This window comes from Lepus europaeus, chromosome 6 (assembly GCF_033115175.1).
Source record: "Lepus europaeus isolate LE1 chromosome 6, mLepTim1.pri, whole genome shotgun sequence".
Lineage (NCBI taxonomy): Eukaryota > Metazoa > Chordata > Mammalia > Lagomorpha > Leporidae > Lepus > Lepus europaeus.
The window spans coordinates 98,857,341-98,876,348 of NC_084832.1; the positions used below are offsets into that span (position 1 = coordinate 98,857,341).

The 19,008-nt window shown below is 46.3% G+C and overlaps 2 protein-coding genes across 3 annotated transcripts in view; one reads left to right on the forward strand and one right to left on the reverse strand.

Moving 5' to 3' along the window:
- Positions 1-5,497, reverse strand: part of NCAPD2 (non-SMC condensin I complex subunit D2) — a 29,365-nt gene extending 23,868 nt beyond the window's left edge. For both annotated transcript variants that reach the window (XM_062194743.1, XM_062194742.1), the window contains exons 1-2: positions 5,249-5,497; positions 3,691-3,840 (exon numbers count right to left, since the gene is read on the reverse strand). In XM_062194743.1, coding sequence (XP_062050727.1) covers positions 3,691-3,817 — 127 coding nt within the window. In that variant the 5' untranslated portion in view covers positions 3,818-3,840; positions 5,249-5,497. The remainder of the gene's footprint in view (positions 1-3,690; positions 3,841-5,248) is intronic.
- A 691-nt stretch (positions 5,498-6,188) lies between these two features.
- MRPL51 (mitochondrial ribosomal protein L51) lies at positions 6,189-7,526 on the forward strand. The gene is made up of 3 exons (XM_062194744.1): positions 6,189-6,381; positions 6,455-6,565; positions 7,216-7,526. Exons 1-3 carry the CDS (start codon positions 6,303-6,305, stop codon positions 7,410-7,412), a joined length of 387 nt encoding a protein of 128 aa, XP_062050728.1. The 5' UTR covers positions 6,189-6,302; the 3' UTR covers positions 7,413-7,526.
- Positions 7,527-19,008: the final 11,482 nt, after the last annotated feature.

Consider the following 19,008-nt stretch of genomic DNA (forward strand, 5'->3'; position numbering starts at 1 on the left):
GCTTTTCCTATCTCTATACTGTCTTAATTTTTCAAATGAAAGATGATGTCACTCCCATGCTCAAAACCCTGCAATGCCATTGAAGCTTCTTCACACTGAAGCTGAAGTCTTTACCACAACCTCTAAGATTCTATATGTCAAAGCTTCTCAAACTTCTAAGTGTAACCGAATTATAAATTAATATCTATACCACTTCCCACCTGACCTCTTTTCCCTAGTTTACTACTTCAACTGCACTGCCATTTTCCCACTTCAGGACTTTTGCACTGGCTTTCTGTCTGCTTGGAATGCCCTTCCTAAGAATCTGAATGGCTGATGTCCATCTCCTCACTTCCATAAAGTCTGTTCAGATGTCACATTTGAGGGGCTTGCATTGTGTCATAGGTTAAGCTGCTGCCTGTGATGCCATCATACCATATGAGCACAGGTTAGAGTCCCAGCGGCTCCATTTCCGATTCAGCTCCTTGCTTACGTGCCTGGGAAAGCAGCAAAAGATGGCCCAAATGCTTGGACCTGTCACCCGCATCGGAAACTTAAGACAGTGCCAGGCACCTGGCTCCAGCCTAGACCAGCTCAGGCCTTTGGGGTCATTTGGAAAGTGAACCAGTGAATAGAGTATCTCTCTGTCTCTCCCTCTCTTTTTGTAACTGTTTCAAATAAATAAATTTTTAAGAAAAAAGGTCACCTATGAGCAAGCCTTCTGTGCTCATACAACATAAAACGGCAGTCTCTACCCTGGCACACTCTTTATCTTGCTTTATTTGTCTCCTTGGTCTTTACAACCATCCGACACACCTCACATTTATTTTCTGCTGCGAGCCTTGAGAGAAAGAACTCTGTCATTTTGTGTTTTATTTACTGTTGTATCCTCAGTGTTTAGAAGACTGCCTGGCCCAAAGCATGATCAGTAAATACTTGATAAATAACTTAAATCATTTGACCTTGTGTATTTATAGCAGAAATTGTATTGAGGATTCTAAACAGCAAAATCAAAACAATGTAACTGTTCTAAAAATGACTATAATGACCATCCACTTAAAAAATAATGCATTGTAATAACTGAGGAATAACTTGCTATAGTGTGCAGCATGAACAATAAGTGATACACATATCTACATACTAGGGACACTGTCATTTAGCCACCCATCAGTCAACCTCCACACTCTATCTTCTTCCTTGTTTATCAAATGGTGATATGTTAAGGCCAAGTGAGATTCCAAGGTAATGCCTGATCAATGTAACCCATCTGTAATTCCATTTCCCTTACCCATAATTAGCAACATAGGCACATGATTCAATTCTGGTTAAGGCTGTCAGGAACTTCTGGTAGAGTTTTAAATAAAAGAAGAAAAAGCATAAAAATAGAAAATCTCCTTTTCCACTCTCAGACAACAGATCAAGCAGCTTTCTCTGGGAACCATGGCGTAAAGGTCAAGAGGAGACAGGCTGGAGTCATACTCAAGCTGCCACATTAACCAGCCCTTTTGTCACAGGACACAGGAAAGTAGCTTACTATTCCTATCTCTGCAGATGGGAAAACTGGGGCACAGAGTGGTAACTTGTTCAAGGTCAGAGCACTAGAGCCTGGCCTTAAATCCGGGCAGTCTGGGGCCACAGTTTTTACTCTGTGTAACCTCTCCACATCAACCTAATACAAGATTAACTCCAACAAGTACAGTGGCATCATGGGGTCTTGTTGGTAATGCGCAATTGGTTTAGGTTATTTACAGATTTGTGGGTAACATATGGGTACATACAGTCACACACCACCTAACAATAAATGACATTTTGGTCAATGCTGGCCCACATGTCTAATGATGTAGCTGTAGTAATATCATAGCGCAAGCCATCACTCCTGTGTTTGTGGTAATGCTGGTAAACAAACTTACTTTCTGTCAGTCATCTAAAAGTACGGCATTTGGGGGCTGGCACCGTGATAGTGGGCTAAGCCTCTGCCTCCAGGAGCCAGCATCTCATATGGGTGCCAGTTTGTGTCCCAGCTGCCTCTTCCCACCCAGCTCTCTGTTATGGCCTGGGAAAGCAGAAGATGGCCCAGGTGCTTGGGCCTCTGCACCCATGTGGGAGACTTGGAAGAAGCCCCTGACTTTGGATTAGCCCAGCTCCGGCTGTTGCAGCCATCTGGGGAATGAACCAGTGAATGGGAGATCCTTCTCTCTGTCTCTCCCTCTCTCTGTCTGTAACTCTACCTCTCAAATAAATAAAATCTTTGAAAGAAAAAGTATAGCACATATAGGCAGGCAATTGTTAAGACAGTGTGTATGACACGTACACCCCATATTGCACCCACATGGGAGACCAGGAAGAAGCACCTGGCTCCTGGCTTCGGATCGGTGCAGCTCTGGTCATTGTGGACATTTGGGGAGTGAACCAACGGAAGGAAGACCGTTCTCTCTGTCTCTCCCTCTCTCTGTCTGTAACTCTACCTCTCAAATAAGTAATTAAAATCTCTCTCTCTCTCTTTTTTTTTTTTTTTTTTTTTGAGAGGCAGAGTGGACAGTGAGAGACAGAGAGAAAGGTCCTCCTTTTTTCCGTTGGTTCAACCCCCAATAGCCGCTGTGGCCGGTGCACTGTACTGATTCAAAGCCAGGAGCCAGATGCTTCTCCTGGTCTCCTATGCGGGTGCAGGGCCCAAGCACTTGGGCCATCCTCCACTGCACTCCCGGGCCATAGCAGAGAGCTGGACTGGAAGAGGAGCAACTGGGACAGAATCCGGCGCCCCTACCGGGACTAGAACCTGGTGTGCTGGCGCCGCAGGTGGAGGATTAGCCTATTGAGCCGCAGTGCCGGCCAATAATTAAAAGCTTAAAAAAAAATAAAGTATAGCACATACAATTAGATGTAGTACTTGGGACTTGATAATAAACAATTATGTTACTGGTTTATGTATTTTCTATACATAAGTATTTTGCATAGTTATTTTAGGATATATTCCTACTTATTAAAAAAAATCTACTATAAATAATATGCTGTGTTAGGCCAGCATTTGCCAAGTCTCTTGACTTAGTCATTTTCTCTTGGACTTAATTTAATCTCATATTATTTTATGCGCGGTGGCCCTAGGATCAATAGGCTATGCACCATGCCCTCCCCCCCACACCATATAGCCTAGGTGTGTAGTAGGCTACACCTTTGAGGTCTGTGTAAGTAAACACTACCATAAACACACAATGACAAAATCACCTAAAATGTCTTCTGCATATCTTTTGCATTCCTCCCAGCATTTTCCTATTGTGTTGCAGTTTTAGGCATATGTATTTTACATTATTGCACATCTTGGAAACAAGGTATCCAGACTCTAAAAACCATTCACATAAAACAGTTCAGGTCAGGTTTCAGACATGAGAAAGCTCTCTTTTCCTGTACCTTTTAAAACCCACCAGGGTTTATTTTAGCATATAAAAAGGTAAAGATCTAAAATAATGTTCTCCCAAAGAGTCACCATGTACAACAAGACTGCTTACTGAATAATCCAGAGAAGGCAGTTAATGGGCTTAGGCACTCGTTGGGTCATGCACTCCAAGCAATGCTAGGGAGCAAACGGCAGAGACTAGGAAAGCCAGGTCCCTCGCCATCAGGAAGCTCCAGGGTGTACTGCGCCAGAAATGCTAACTACAGTACGTGGGATGCTGCTCTGAAGTGGGAGGCCCAACAGCAGGTGTGGAGTCTTACCTCTGAGCTGTAGCGGAAGGTGTCTGACGGACAGTACCTCTTGCACAACATACTGATTCACCCCGCCACTTTTCAACAGCTCCTCTGGGGCTAAGGGCAGATGGAACTCAAACAGCAGGGGAGACATCCTTCACTCACCAGCTCACAGGGCTGAAAACCAAACAGGTTAAGGGATCAGGGCCTGTATCTAGGGTTTGCCTTTTTATCTGATTCTATTATTTTCCCACCTCCAATAAATAATGGCTTTTAGCCTCACAACAAACTGATAACATGATCTTAAGAGGACGTGAGGTTAACCCTGGACAAGAATTTAATTCTAATTGTAACTGCACTTGATCATGTTACTTAACTTTTTTTTTTTTTTTTTTAAGATTTATTTATTTGAGGTAGGGTTATGGACTGTGAGAGGGAGAGACAGAGAGAAAGGTCTTCCATCCACTGGTTCACTCCCCAGATGGCTGCAACAGCCAGAGCTGCGCTGATCCAAAGCCAGGAGCCAGGAGCCAGGAGCTTCCTCCGGGTCTCCCATGTGGGTGCAGGGACCCAAGGACTTGGGCCATCTTCTACTGCTGGATATGAAGAGGAGCAGCCGGGACTAGAACCTGTGCCCATATGGATGCCAGCACTGCAGGCGGAGGGTTAACCTATTGCACCACACTGCCTGCCCCAACACAGGTTTCCTAATTTCTGATTATTTCACAAAGTTTCTTCCAGAATCAAAATGGGTTATGAAAGAGTTTAAAGAACTGTAAAGTGGTATGTCAACATGTACAGTTAGCATTATCTCTACTTTTATGTGCCAGATTCCTTAAGGATAGAAAGATTGTCTCACCTGAGGCCAGAACACTGGCCAAGCATGGACTAGTGGGTTTCCTAGCTTCAGAAGGAGAGAGCATTAACATTTACTATCTGTTCACTCTGTACCAGATTCTGTTAAACCATTTGAATGTGCCATATTTGATCCAATTCTCTTAATCTTAATCCCATGCACACGATAATTATACAACCCAGGTTACAAATGAGGATACTGAGGTTAAGAAAGGCATAGCTAGGGACTGGCGCCGAGGCACCGGCATCCCATAGTGGCACCCGGTTCAAATGCTGGCTGCTCCTCTTCCGATCCGGCTCTCTGCTCTCTGCTTCTGTTCTGGGAAAGCAGTGGAAGATGGTCCAAGTGCTTGGGCCCCTGCGCCCACGTGGGAGACCCGGAGGAAGCCCTGAGCTCCTGGCTTCGGATCACCTCAGCTCCGGCTGTTGCAGCCATCCGGGGAGTGAACCAGCAGATGGAAGACCTTTCTGTCTTTCCCTCTCTCCTTCTGTAACTCTGCCTCTCGAATAAATAAATTTTTTAAAAAAAATCTTTAAAAAAAAAAGAAAGACATAGCTATTTGCCCAAATTACACACATTTCGTCGCGGATCTGTGTCTGTTTCTCTCAAATCGCACCTCCCGTATGTGCGTACTAGATCCCCCTGCCTACTGTCTACTGCTGAACACAGCATCACAGTACCCGAGTTCCCCAGGCTTTCGCTCCCCGCTCCCTGTATACCACGCATCACCTGAGGACTTCACTCGCCGACCCTTGGGCTCCCGCAGTCGGGCTGAAATGGCAGGAAAAAACACGAGTGCGCGATGCGCGCCAATCAGCGAGGCAGTGTCCAAGCTGGCAGCGAGATCAGGCAATCCTACGCGGGCTGCGACAAACACCCGCCTCCGAGTCAAGCACCGCGCGGGCAAAGCCACAAAAACGGAGTTCAAAACTCAACGGCTGCAAGGCGCCCAATCGCGACGCTCATTGGACGGGCCAGCCAATCACAGCGCAGGGGCTGCCCGGCGGCCCCGCCCTAAGGGGGCGGAACCTAGAGTCCAGCTCCGCCTCACCGCCGCAGCCGGGCCGCCGCCTCACCACCTTGGCGCTCGCCGCGACCGGGTCCTCCGTTGCCCCTTTTGCTGTGGAGGCCCTAGCAGCGCCTGCCACAGTGGTCGCGTCCGTTTGCTGGGCAGCGGTGCTGCCCTTGCAACGGCAACACTGTCAGTCACTCCCTGGACCGGAGGCAAGTCCAGGCCGGGGCCGTAATCCAGGTTCCGCCATCTCCGCTGTGACATCCAGAGTCACTTACTCTCTGAAACTCAATTTTTCCCCCCTGTAAAATGGCGTTAATGAAAACAGCTGCAGCGCAAGACTGTGGTGAGGCACAGGCTTGGTTTGAACACTGTCAAGTTCCGGATCCCAGGCTCTGATCCTTCATCTCCCTCACAGTTGAGGAACCTCCAACAGAGCAGGAAAGTGAACTCTCTTGAAATGCCAGTTTTGGGATGCCCTAGACTCGATACTTCCCTCAGCTGCTTGGCGCATCGAAACTTCCGGGGAGCAGACCGGAAGTACAAGGGAGGCGCGAGTTGTTGAGATCGCCGCTGCCCGGAACTGGAGGGGCGGGGCCTCCGGCTGGGGAAGGCGGGACAGAGGCGGGCCCTGCTCGCAGAGCTCTCTGGGTAAGGTCCAAAATGGCTGCCTCCATCCGAGTATCTTCGTGAGACCTTTGCCGGTAGCAGTCGCCTGGTTCTCACTCTTGGGCTCGTTTGGTGTGTCGCTAAGGGCGAGGGACCAGAGCAATGGCAGGGGCCCTCTCTTGGAGGGCCGGTAGGACGCTGTGGGGCTGGGTGCCCCTGGCCTGTAGAAGCTTCTCTCTGGGTAAGTGGCTGAGATGCCTCTAGAACGGCTTCTTAGTAGTCGGCTTAGATTCATTCTCTCTTCCCATCCCTAGGTGTTCCTGTATTGTCCCGTGTGAGGCTCACGCTCCCGCCCCCGAAAATAGTGGATCGTTGGAACGAGAAGAGGGCCATGTTCGGAGTGTATGACAACATCGGGATCCTCGGTAAGACTTGGCTCCGTGGCACCGCATTTCAGAATGGTGACTAGGCTGTAACAGCTGCTACTTTAATGTGTAGGGAATTGTACGGGGCCCAGTAGTAAGAGCAAACATTTATGTGCCTGTTTTCATGGTGATCACCACCTTTCTGAATGCCTTGTATGTATGAACTCATTTAACCCTTATCTTTATAATGACCTTTTCACTTTACAGGTGAGGAAACCGAGGAGCTAGGAGATTAAGTAATTTCTCCAAAACTAGTTAATAGTAGTATTAGAATTTGAACTCTAAGTAGTCTGGCTCTTAATACCGTACTGTAATGCATCTTGGAGGCTTCAAAACATTCATTGAAAAACAGAATTAAAGGATAAGTTTGGGTGTGGAAAAATGTTGAAATCCATGCATACTTTTAAAATAATGTGCATTTTCTATTATGTTTTTAAAGACCCCCTGTACCTATGTGTTTCAATGTTTTGGGTTTGTTTGTTTTGTTTGTTTGTTTGCATGAAAGTATATTTAATTTCATTTTTCCATCAACTTTTTGAAGGACCCTTGTAGGCACTGCTCATTAAGATACAACTGTGGGTTGAAGGCTTAGCTAGTCTGGGTGGGGTTCTCTTGTCTTGAAACTAATTCATATATTTCACATTTCCCAGGAAACTTTGAAAAGCACCCAAAAGAACTAATCAAGGGCCCCAGATGGCTTCGAGGCTGGAAGGGAAATGAATTGCAGCGTTGTATCCGAAAGAAAAGAATGGTTGGAAATCGAATGTTCATTGATGACTTGCACAATCTTAACAAACGCATCCGTTATCTCTACAAACACTTTAACCGACATGGGAAGTACCGGTAGAAGAGAAAGCCGGAAACTGCAGAAGAGGCACTTAAGTCATCTTGGAGAAGAACAGTACTTTTCCCTATAAAGGGCTTTGTGTGTGCTCTGTAATAAAATGGGATTTCTCTGGAATTTGATATTCAAACACTGATTTCTTGTGGATGCTGCTTCTACTCATTCACGTAGACTTGAAGTCTGATTCGTCTCCAGTCTTAGGGTGTTAGATTTAGACTTCACCGCTTGCCCCTTCGAATCTAGCTATATCAGTGGCCTCTTAAGGAAAAAACTGGTGAGAATACTTCATTGGTGGCAGTTTTTGACATTTGGCCTTTCGTGTATCAAAGTGGCAATTTTTAATTGCCCCATAATACTATCATATTGAAAGTACTTCTGAAGTTTCACCACTGGGATGAAATGTAATAGAAAAATGGAATTTTATTTATAGTTTCATCATAAAATATGGGGTATTTTCTCTGTCTAGGAACTATTGGGGTAGGAGGTGTAAGATAACCTTCCCACTTTAACCTGCAGTAATTACTGTATAAATGAAATAGATGGCATTTCCTAAGCCTGACTGGTCATCAGAATCATCTAGAAAGCTTAACACTTTTTTTGTTTGGGGCTGGTGCTGTGGCGCAGTGGGTTAACTCCCTGGCCTGGAGCGCCAGCATCCCATATGGGTGCTGGTTTGAGACCCAGCTGTTCCACTTCTGATCTGACTCTCTGCTATGGGCTGGGAAAGCAGTAGAAGATGGGCCAAGTCCTTGAGCCCCTGCACCTGCTGCATGGGAGACCCAGAGGAAGCTCCTGGCTCCTGGTTTCAGATCGGTGCAACTCCGGTCATTGTGGCCAATTGGGGAGTGAACCAGCGGGTGGAGGAACACTCTCTCTCTCTGCCTCTCCTCTCTCTGTGTAACTCTGACTTTCAAATAAAATAAATAAATCTAACAATTTTTTTTGTTTTAAAGATTTTATGTATTTGAGAGAGTTACAGATAGAGAGAGGGAGAGAGAGAGGTCTTCCATCCACTGGTTCACTCCCCAAATGGCCACAACAGCCAGAGCTGCACCAATCCAAAGCCAGAAGCCAGGAGCCAGGAGCTTCTTCCAGGTCTCCCATGCGAGTACAAGGGCCCAAGGACTTGGGCCATCTTCTACTGCTTTCTCAGGCCATAGCAGAGAGCTGGATTGGAAGTGGAGCAGCTGGGACTCAAACTGGCACTCATATGGGATGCTAGCGCCACAGGCAGAGGATTAACCCACTGCGCTACAGCGCCTGTTGGGTGATCTACTGCTTTCCCAGGCCATAGCAGAAAGCTAGATCGGAAGAGGAGCAGCCAGTACTTGAGCTGGCGCCTGTGTGGGATGCCGGCGCTACAGGCAGAGGCTTAACCCACTATGCCACAGCCTCAACATTTAAAAAAAAAAAAGATTTATTTTGGCCAGCGCCGTGGCTTAACAGGCTAATCCTCCGCCTTGTGGCGCTGGCACACCGGGTTCTAGTCCCGGTCGGGGCACCGGATTCTGTCTTGGTTGCCCCTCTTCCAGGCCAGCTCTCTGCTATGGCCCGGGAAGGCAGTGGAGGATGGCCCAAGTCCTTGGGCCCTGCACCCGCATGGGAGACCAGGAGAAGCACCTGGCTCCTGGCTTCTGATCAGTGCGATGTGCTGGCCGCAGTGGCCATTGGAGGGTGAGCCAATGGCAAAAAGGAAGACCTTTCTCTCTGTCTCTCTCACTATCCACTCTGCCTGTCAAAAAAAAAAAAAAAAAAAAGATTTATTTTGGGGCTGGCGCTGTGGCGCCAGGGTTAAGCCGCTGTTTGCAGTGCCAGCATCCCATATGGATGCTGGTTCAAGTCTTGACTGCTCTGCTCCTGATCCAACTCCCTGCTAATGTGACTAGGAAAGCAGCAGAAGACAGCCCGAGTCCTTGGGCCCCTGTACCCACATGGGAGAACTGGATGAAGCTCCTGGCTCCTGACTTTGGCCTAGCACAGCTCTGATGGTTGTGACCATTTGGGGTGTGAACCAGTGGATGGAAGATCTCTGTTTCTTCCTCTCTTTAACTCTGACTTTTAAATAAGTAAATAACAACAACAACAACAACAAAAGATTTATTTACTTATTTGAAAAGCAGACTTGACAGCGAGTTTTTATCTGCTGGTTCACTCCCCAAATGGCTGCAATGTTTGGGGCTGGGTCAAGCCAAAGCCAGAAATCTGGAACTCCATCTGGGTCTCCCATGTGGGTGGCAGAGGCCCAAGGACTTGGACCACGTGCTGTTGCTTTTCCAGACAGATTAGCAGGGAGCTGGATTGGAAGTGGAGCAGCCAGGACTTGAACTGTGCTCATCACTTATCAGCATCACTTGCAGCAGCTCAACCTGTTGTGCCATGAAATCGGCCCCCTAGTGTAACATTTCTGAGTCCTTGTACCAACCTCTGAAGATGGGATCAGTAGGCTGAGCTGACTCGAGTATTTATTTATTTTGGGTAATTTTTTAAAAAAGATTTTGTTTATTTATTTGATAGAGTTACAGAGGAGAAACAGAGATCTTCCATCCATTGGTTCCCTCCACAAATGGCCACAATGGCCAAGGCTGAGCCAGGCTGAAGCCAGGGGCCAGGAGCTTCTGAGTCTCCCACATGGGTGCAGGGGCCCAAGCACTTGGGCCATCTTCTACTGCTTTCCCAGGCCATAGCAGAGAGCTGGATTGGAAATGGAGCAGCCAGATCCTGAATCAGTGCCCATATGGATGCCAGCACCACAGGCGGAGGCTTTACCTGCTATACCACAGCGCTGGCTCCACCTATATACTTTTTAAAAGGAGGATTCCAGGGGTATGTGTTTAGCTTAGTAGTTAAGATGTCAGTTAAGATATCCATGTTTTAGGGAGGCATTTTGGTCACATTCAATAAGTAAGTCTTTAAAATAAATCTTAAAAAAATAAGATACCCATGTTCCACATTGGAGTACCTGGATTCAATTCTTAGCTCTAGATTCCAACTTCTTGCTAATGCAGACCCTGGGAGGCAGCAGGTAATTGAGTTCCTGCCACCAAGTGTCACAGGCCAGCCCATTTTCAAGGGGTTGAGGAAATATACTCTATTTTTTTCTTAAAGATTTGTTTGTTTATTTATTGTTTATTTGTTTGAGAGAGAAAGGGTCTCCCATCCACTGGTTCACTCTCCAGATGACTGCAATGGCCGGAGCTGCGCCGATCCAAAGCCAGGAGCCAGGAGTTTCTTCTGGTTCTCCTACGCGGGTGCAGGGGCCCAAGGACTTGGGCCATCTTCTACCGCTTTCCCAGGCCATAGCAGAGCTGGATCGGAAGTGGAGCAGCCGGGAATCCAACTGGCACCCCAGCACTGCAGGCAGCGGCTTTACCCACTACGCCACAGCACCGGCCCCTATTTTTTTATTTTTATTTTTATTTTTTTGATAAAAGAAACAGCACACAATAAGAGGGATGTGAGACAGTGCTGGCAGACTTCTATTTGCAGTCTACTATGGCAATGTCTGATGGTTTGTTGGGATTTTATCATCTGGTAGGCTCAGTGAAAGGTTTGGTTAGTAAGTACTTGCTAAACGACAAGTGGATTGATGGGTATAGAGGTAAATGAAAGCATATTATGATCCTGCTATGTATGAGTGAGCTTTCAAGGGGTGGCTGGAGAGGAGCTATGTAGAGAAGAGAAAGTTGGTGTGATGTGCAGGTGGCTGTGATGCTTGACATGACTTGGTGCTACTAAAGTAGAGAAATATTTGAGACTGAAGTGAAGGTGCTCTGAAGAATATATCTACATGTTTTAGTAGAACCTTAGTGAAGAACAAAGTTGTTCAACACCATGTATAAAATATGCTGTGACGATACCAAAGCTCTTGTTTTCAAGGACAAAACAATCTTATTTCTGGTAGGAAATAGGATAAAACATTTTCCTTTAATAAGCATTGTACAGGGGCCAGCGCTGTGGCTCCCTTGGTTAATCCTCCGCCTGCGGTGCCAGCATCCCATATGGGCACCAGTTCTAGTCCTGGCTGCTCCTCTTCCAGTCCTGCTCTCTGCTGTGGCCCAGGAAGGCAGTGGAGGATGGCCCAAGTGCTTGGGCCCCTGCACCTGCATGGGAGACCAGGAGGAAGCACCTGGCTCCTGGCTTCGGATTGGCACAGTGCTGGCCATAGTGGCCATTTGGGGGGTGAACCAACGGAAGGAAGACCTTTCTCTCTGCCTCTCTCTCTCACTGTCTATAACTCTACCTGTCAAATAAATAAAATAAAATAAATAAAAAATATATTTAAAAAAAAGCATTGTACAAAGATATTTGGAGGAACATAAATCACCAAGGTAGGGTTTGTTCTTGCCTCCAAGTAGCCTTCATTCTACTTAAGAAATGTAAAGGTAGGGCTGGCACTGTGGCATAGTGGGTGAAGCCTCCACCTGCAGTGCCAGCATCCTATATGGGTACCAGTTTGAGTCCCGGCTGCTCCACTTCTGATCCAATTCACTGCTATGACCTGGGAAAGCAGTGGAAGATGGCCCAAGGCATTGGGCCCCTGCATCTGTGTGGTAGATCTGGAAGAAGCTCGTGGCTCCTGGCTTCAGACTGGCCCAGCCCTGGCCATTGTGGCCATTTGGGGAGTGAACCAGCAGATGGAAGTTCTCTCCTTTTCTGCCTCTGCCTCTCTCTAACTCTGCCTTTCAAATAAATAAATAAATAGATAAATAAATAAATAAATAAATATATTTTTTAAAAAGTGTAGGTAAACAAAATATACATTTGAATATAGCTGCATAGGAAAATTATAGAGTTCTATGAGAGGGGCTGGCACTGTGGCATAGCAGTTAAAAGCTACTGCTTGCAGCACCAGCATCCCATATGGGTATCAGTTTGAGACCTGGCTGCTCCAATTCTAATCCAGCTCCCTGCTAAGGTGCCTGGGAAAGCAACAGAAGATAACTCAAGTCCTTGGGCCCCTGCACCCACATGGAAGACCCAGATGAAGCTCCTGGCTCCTGGCTGCAGCCTGGCCCAGTTCTGGTCATTGGGGCCATTTGGGGAGTGAACCAGAGGCTGGAAGATTTCTTTCTCTCTCTCTGCCTCTGCCTCTCCTCTGTAACTCAGTAACCCTGACTTTCAAATAAATAAGTAAAGCTTAAAAAAAAAAGAAAAGAAAAGAAAAAGCCAGCAGTGCCGCAGCTCAATTGGCTAATCCTCCGCCCGCGGCGCCGGCACACCGGGTTCTAGTCCCGGTTGGGGCGCTGGATTCTATCCCGGTTGCCCCTCTTCCAGGCCAGCTCTCTGCTATGGCCCGGGAGTGCAGTGGAGGATGGCCCAAATCCTTGGGCCCTGCACCCGCATGGGAGACCAGGAGGAAGAACCTGGTTCCTGGCTTCGCATCAGCGTGATGCACCGGCTGCAGCGCGCCGCCCGCAGCGGCCATTGGAGGGTGAACCAACGGCAAAGGAAGACCTTTCTCTCTGTCTCTCTCCTCACTGTCCACTCTGCCTGTCAAAAAAAGACTTCTATGAGAGGGTGTATTTTTTTTTTGGTGGGGGTGGGGAGGCAGTCAGAAAAGTTATTTTATCAAAGAGATAGTATTAGAACCAGGCCTTATAAGATTTCATCTGGTAGAGGAATGAGAAAATAGGACTGGAATTGTAGTGCAGTGGATTAAGTCACCAACTGCAACATTGGCATTCCATATGAGCACTGGTTCTAGTTCCACTTCCAATCCAGCTCCCTGCTAATGTGCCTGGGAAAGCAGCAGAAGATGGCCCAAGTATTTGGGTTCCTGCACCCATATGGGAGACTCGGATGAAGTTACAGGCTTCCAGCTTTGGCCTGGCCCAGCCCCAGCTACTGTGGACATCTAGGGAGTGAACCAGCAGATGGAAGAGTCTCTCAACTCTGCCCTTCAAATAAATAAATCAATCTTTAAAAAAAAAAAGAAATGAAAAATGAGTGCTAATTATGGATAATAACGCGGGGAGGAGCTTTCAAGAAGGGCTAACTCAGGCCAGCACTGCGGCTCACTTAGCTAATCCTCCGCCTGCGGCGCCAGCATCCCAGGTTTTAGTCCCAGTTGGGGCACCGGATTCTGTCCCAGTTGCTCCTCTTCCAGTCCAGCTCTCTGCTGTGGCCCTGGAAGGTAGTGGAGGATGGCCCAAGTCCTTGGGCCCTGCACCTGCATGGGAGACCAGGAGGAAGAACCTGGTTCCTGGCTTTGGATTGGCACAGCTCTGGCCATTGCGGCCAATTGGGGAGTGAACTAGCGGATGGAAGACCTCTCTCTCTCTCTCTCTCTCTCTCTCTCTCTCTGCCTCTCCACTCTTTGTAACTCTGCCTTTCAAATAAATAAATCTTTACAAATATATTATTAATTCAGAGGCTCAGATAAATCAAGGTAGAGGAACCTGAAAACATTTCAGCACCTGGTTCCTGGCTTCAGATCGGCACAGCATGCCAGCCACAGCAGCCATTTGGGGGGTGATCCAATGGAAAAGGACAACCTTTCTCTCTGTCTCTCTATCTCTCACTGTCTAAATCCGCCTGTCCAAAAAAAAAAAAAAAAAGGCTAATTCAGATGGGTAAGGAGAATGGGTCAGCCATGTCAAGGGTACAAAGACATGTGAACAAAGGTAGGAATTAATGGTTCAAAAGTCACAGCAGGTAGGTGTTCTCCAATAGGACATAAGATTGAATAGCAAATCTAGTGCCAAATAACTAGGAGTATTGAATGACAGCCAGGATGAAATTTTCCTATATACAACAGCTGCTCAATCCTGACATAGAATTCTCAGAGCTTCAAAAGAAAAAAAAACAAAACAAAACAAAAACCCTAGGATCCATCCAAATGCCTGCCAACCCAACCAGACAAAATCAATCAAGTAATTGGGTCCCTGCACCTCACAGGGGGACCTGGATTGTGTTCTTCACTTTCAGCTTCTGCCTGGTCCAAACACAACTGTCTCTGGCATTTGGGCAGTGAACCCAGGATGTGAGTTCCCTGTCTGTCTCTGTCTCTCTGCCTGTCAAATAAAAAATGAATCAACCTCTGAGTTAGGGTCCCAGACAGCCACATTTTTAAAAGCTGCCCCAAGAGATCCTAATTGAGCTAGGGTTGAATACCACTGTTTTAGAAGATGGGGAAAGGTGAGAAACTGAAATGTTTTCAGGTTCCTCTACCTTGATTTATCTGAGCCTCCGAATTAATAATATATTTTTAAAGATTTATTTATTTATTTGAAAGGCAGAGGTACAGAGAGAGGAGAGGCAGAGAAAGAGAGAGAGAGAGAGAGAGAGAGAGAGAGAGAGAGAGAGAGAGAGAGATATCTTCCATCCACTGGTTCACTCCCCAGTTGGCCGCAATGGCCAGAGCTGTGCCAATCCAAAGCCAGGAGCCAGGTGCTTCTTCTGGGTCTCCTACACAGGTGCAGAGGCCCAAGGACTTGAGCCATCTCCCACTGCTTTCCCAGGTCATAGCAGAGAGCTATGTGGAGCAGCCAGGACTCGAACCAAAGCCCATATGGGATGCCAGCACTGCAGGCGGCAGCTTCACCTGCTATGCCACAGTGCCATCCTCATTAATAATATTTTTAAAGACAGGTATTTGCTTGGTTTAATGTGTTTGTGTCAGTCTTCTGCATTAGCTAGGCCTTGTCATCATTAAAGGCAGGGACTATCTTGTGCATATTTGATTACTGCAGTAGTCTAATAACTGATTTCTTTGTATACTGGCTTTTTACAGGCCCCTTCTAAATATCTGTAGAAGTCATTCATTTGAAGGCTTTTAGTTACTAGATAGTATGCTAGGTACTAGGGATATAAGGATTAAAAAGCTCCTGCATGTAAAGAATTCCACCCAAGTCAGGAGATAGAAACAAAGAAACATAGTGATAATGGATTATTTCATGCATAAGTGAAGAGAGGAGGAACCCTTATCCCATCCTGGAAGAGCAGAAGTAGGTTGGAGACTTCCCAGAGGAGGTGTTCACTGAGTTGTCTTTTTTAATTGCTTACTTATTTTTTATTTATTTGAAAGACAACTCTTCCATCTGTTGGTTCACTTCCCAAATGTCAGCAACAGCCAGGGCTGAACCAGGCCAAATCCAGGAGCCTAGAATTCCATCCAGGTCCCCCATCCTCATACATGAGCCATAATCTGCTGCCTCCCGGGTTGCATTAACAGGAAGCTGGATCAGAAGCAGAGGTGTCAGACTTGAATCCACACTCCAATATGGGATGCAGGTATCCCAAGCATGGCTTAACCTGCTGTGCCATAATACCTGCCCTCTTTTTTCAAGATTAAAAAAACAGGCCAGCTGTGGCTAGGCCTCCACCTGTGGCACCAGCATCCCATATGGGCACTGGTTCGTGTCTTGGCTGCTCCTCTTCTGATCCAGCTCTCTACTTATGGCCTGGGAAATCAGTGGAAGATGGCCCAAGTGCTTGGGCTCCTGCATCCGCATGGGAGACCTGGAAGAAGCTCCTGGCTCCTGGCTTCAAATTGGCACAGCTCTGACCATTGTTGCCATTTGGCGAAGGAACCAGTGGATGGAAGACCTCTCTGTCTCTCCCTCTCTGTTTGTAACTTTACCTCTCAAATAAATAAAGCTTTAACAAAAAAGATTAAATTTTTGTATTTGAGAGGCAGACACTCAGAAGCAGCTCATATCCATTGGTTCACTCCTCCAAACGCCCACAATGGCAGGAGCTGGAAACTCAATACACGTTTCCCATGTGGGAGGCAGGAACCCACCTACTTGAGCCATCACCGGCTGCCTCCCACAGAGTGCATGATCAGAGAAGCTGGAATCAGAGCAGAACTGGGATTCAAGCCCAGATAGTTGGATACGACATGTGGGCATCCCAAGCAGCATCTACCTGCCTCCAAACTCTCTTAAAGGAATGGAGGCTATGGCACCACCACTGTGGCCCACTGTGTTAAATATACAATACTTTGTAATTAACTCCAGCCACCATGTTGTACCATAGAGCTATTCAATGGAATATTATTCAGCCATAAAAAATGAGGTACTGATGTATGCTGAATCTTGAAATCATGCTAACTGAAGGAAGCCAGTCACAAAAGGCTACATGTTGTCTGATTACATTTATTTGGAATGTCTCAAACAGACAAATCCACAGATACAGAAAGTCAATTAGTTGTGACTTGAAGATGGGTTAAAGGGAAGGGTCTGGGGAGTGACTTCTTCTTCTTCTTCTTCTTCTTCTTTTTTTTTTTTTTTTTTGACAGACAGAGTGGACAATGAGAGAGAGAGAGAGAGACAGAAAGGTCTTCCTTTTCCGTTGCTTCATCCCCCAGTGGCCGCTGCGGCCGGCGCACCGCGCTGATCCAAAGCCAGGAGCCAGGTGCTTCTCCTGGTTTCCCATGCGGGTGCAGGGCCCAAGGACTTGGGCCATCCTCCACTGCAGGGAGTAACTTCTAACACCTATGGGGTTTCTTTTTAGAGTAAAGAAAAAGTTCTGGGACAGGAGGTGTTGGGAGAAGCTGGCTAAAGAATACAAAGTTTCAGTTAAGGGGAGTCCTTAGAGCAATCTTTTGTACAACATGGTGACTACAGTTAGTTAGGATGTATTATACACTTGAAAAAATAGCTGAGTTGAATTTAAGTATTCTCACCACAAACAAGAAAATGAAAAGCATGTGAAGGTAATAATATAATTTTGGAGGTCGGCATTGTGGCATAGCAGGTTAAATCATTGTTTTGCAATGCCAGCATCTCATATGGGCGCTGGTTCAAGACCTGGCTGCTCCACTTCCGATCCTGCTCCCTGCTAATTCGCCTGGCAAAGCAGCAGGGGATGACCCAAGCCCCTGGGCTCCTGCAACCACATAGTAGACCAGGAAGAAGCTCTGGGCTCAGCCCAGATCTTTGCAGCCATTTAGGGAGTGAATCAGCAGATGGAAGATTCTCTCTCTCTCAACTCTGCCTCTCAAATAAAAATTTTAAAAAATATACTTGTATATAGTAAATAGCTCAATTTAGTCATACCTCAATGTATACATATTTAAAAATATCACTTACACACCATAAATAAATACAACCTTTTTGGGCAAAATAAAAAATTTTAAGTGTTCTGGAATTATCTTTTTGAAAAGAAAATTTTTTGGAATCAGTGGGGATGATTGCACAATTTCATAAATATACTAAAAACCATTTACAAGATTTCTTTTAGAAATATATATTTATTTATTTGAAAGACACAACAGCTGGGACTGGGCCAGGCTAAAACTGGGAGCCAGGAACTCCACCCTGAGCTTCCACATGGGTGGTAGGGACTCATGTCCTTGAGCCATCATCTGTTGCTTCCCAGGCACATTAGCAAGGTGCTAGATTGGAAGCAGAGTAGCTGGGACTTGAATTGCCACTTTGAATTGGAATGCAAGTGTCCCAAGTGGCAGCTTAATCCACTGTGCCACAACATCTTCCCCCCCAAATTTTTTTATCATCATTAAGATATAATTCACACACCATACAATTCACCCAATTCAATGGCTTGTAGTATATTCCATCACCACAATCAATTTTTGAATATTTTCATCACCACCCCAAAATGAACTCTTATACCTCTTATCCATCACCCAAAATTCTCCTTCCCCTCCAGTTCTAGGCAATTACTAATCCATTTTGTGTCTCTATAGATGCTTGCATATATGATATAATTTATAAATGGAATTGCAATGAGTGATCCTTGTGACTGGCTTCTTTTTTTTTTTTTTCAAAGATTTACTTATTTATTTGAAAGTCAGAGTTACACAGAGTGAAGAGAAGGAGAGAGAGAGAGAGAAAGAGAGAGAGAGAGAGAGAAAGTCTTCCATCCGATGGTTCATTCCCAAATTGGCTGCAATGGCTGGAACTGCACCAATCCGAAGCCAGGAGCCAGGAGCTTCTTCCGAGTTCCCCAAGAGGGTGCAGGGGCCCAAGGACTTGGGCCATCTTCTACTGCTTTCCCAGGCCATTGCAGAGAGCTGGATTAGAAGTGGAGCAGCCGGGTCTTGAACTGGTGACCATATGGGATGCCAACGTTTCAGGCCAGGGCATTAACCTGTTGCGCCACAGTGCCGGCCCCTGGCTTCTTTTTTTGATTGATTTATTTATTTGAAGTCTAGTGATAGAGAGAGAGAGAGGGAGAGATCTTCCATCCACTGGTTCACTCTCCAAACAACCACAACAACCAGGACTGGGCCAGACCAAAGCTGGAGCCAGGAGCTTTTTCTGGTACCACACATGGGTGGCAGGGGCCCAAATACTTGGGCCATCTTCCACTGCTTTCCCAAGCACATTGGCAGGGAGTTGGAAAGGCAGCAGAGCAGCTGGGACTCAAACCAGCCCTCTAGTACGGGATACAGGTGTTCCAAGTCGAAGCCTATCTTGCTGCAGCATAGCATCAGTACCTGTTCTAGCTTCTGTCACTTAGCACAGTGCTTTCAGGGTTCACCTATGCTGTGGCATTCCATTAGCACTTCATTCCTTTTTATTGTCAAATAATGTTCCATTGTATGGTTATACCATATTGAATTTAACCATTTAGTAATTGACGGACATTTGGGTTGTTTTCATTTTTTGGCTATTTCAAATAACATTGCTAA

Excerpts from the sequence above, each read along its gene's own strand:
- MRPL51 (XM_062194744.1), top strand. The coding sequence starts at position 6,303 with ATGGCAGGGGCCCTCTCTTGGAGGGCCGGTAGGACGCTGTGGGGCTGG. Across the intron at positions 6,382-6,454 it reads CTGTAGAAGCTTCTCTCTGG|GTGTTCCTGTATTGTCCCGT; the intron begins GTAAGTGGCTGA and ends TCCCATCCCTAG. Across the intron at positions 6,566-7,215 it reads TGACAACATCGGGATCCTCG|GAAACTTTGAAAAGCACCCA; the intron begins GTAAGACTTGGC and ends CACATTTCCCAG.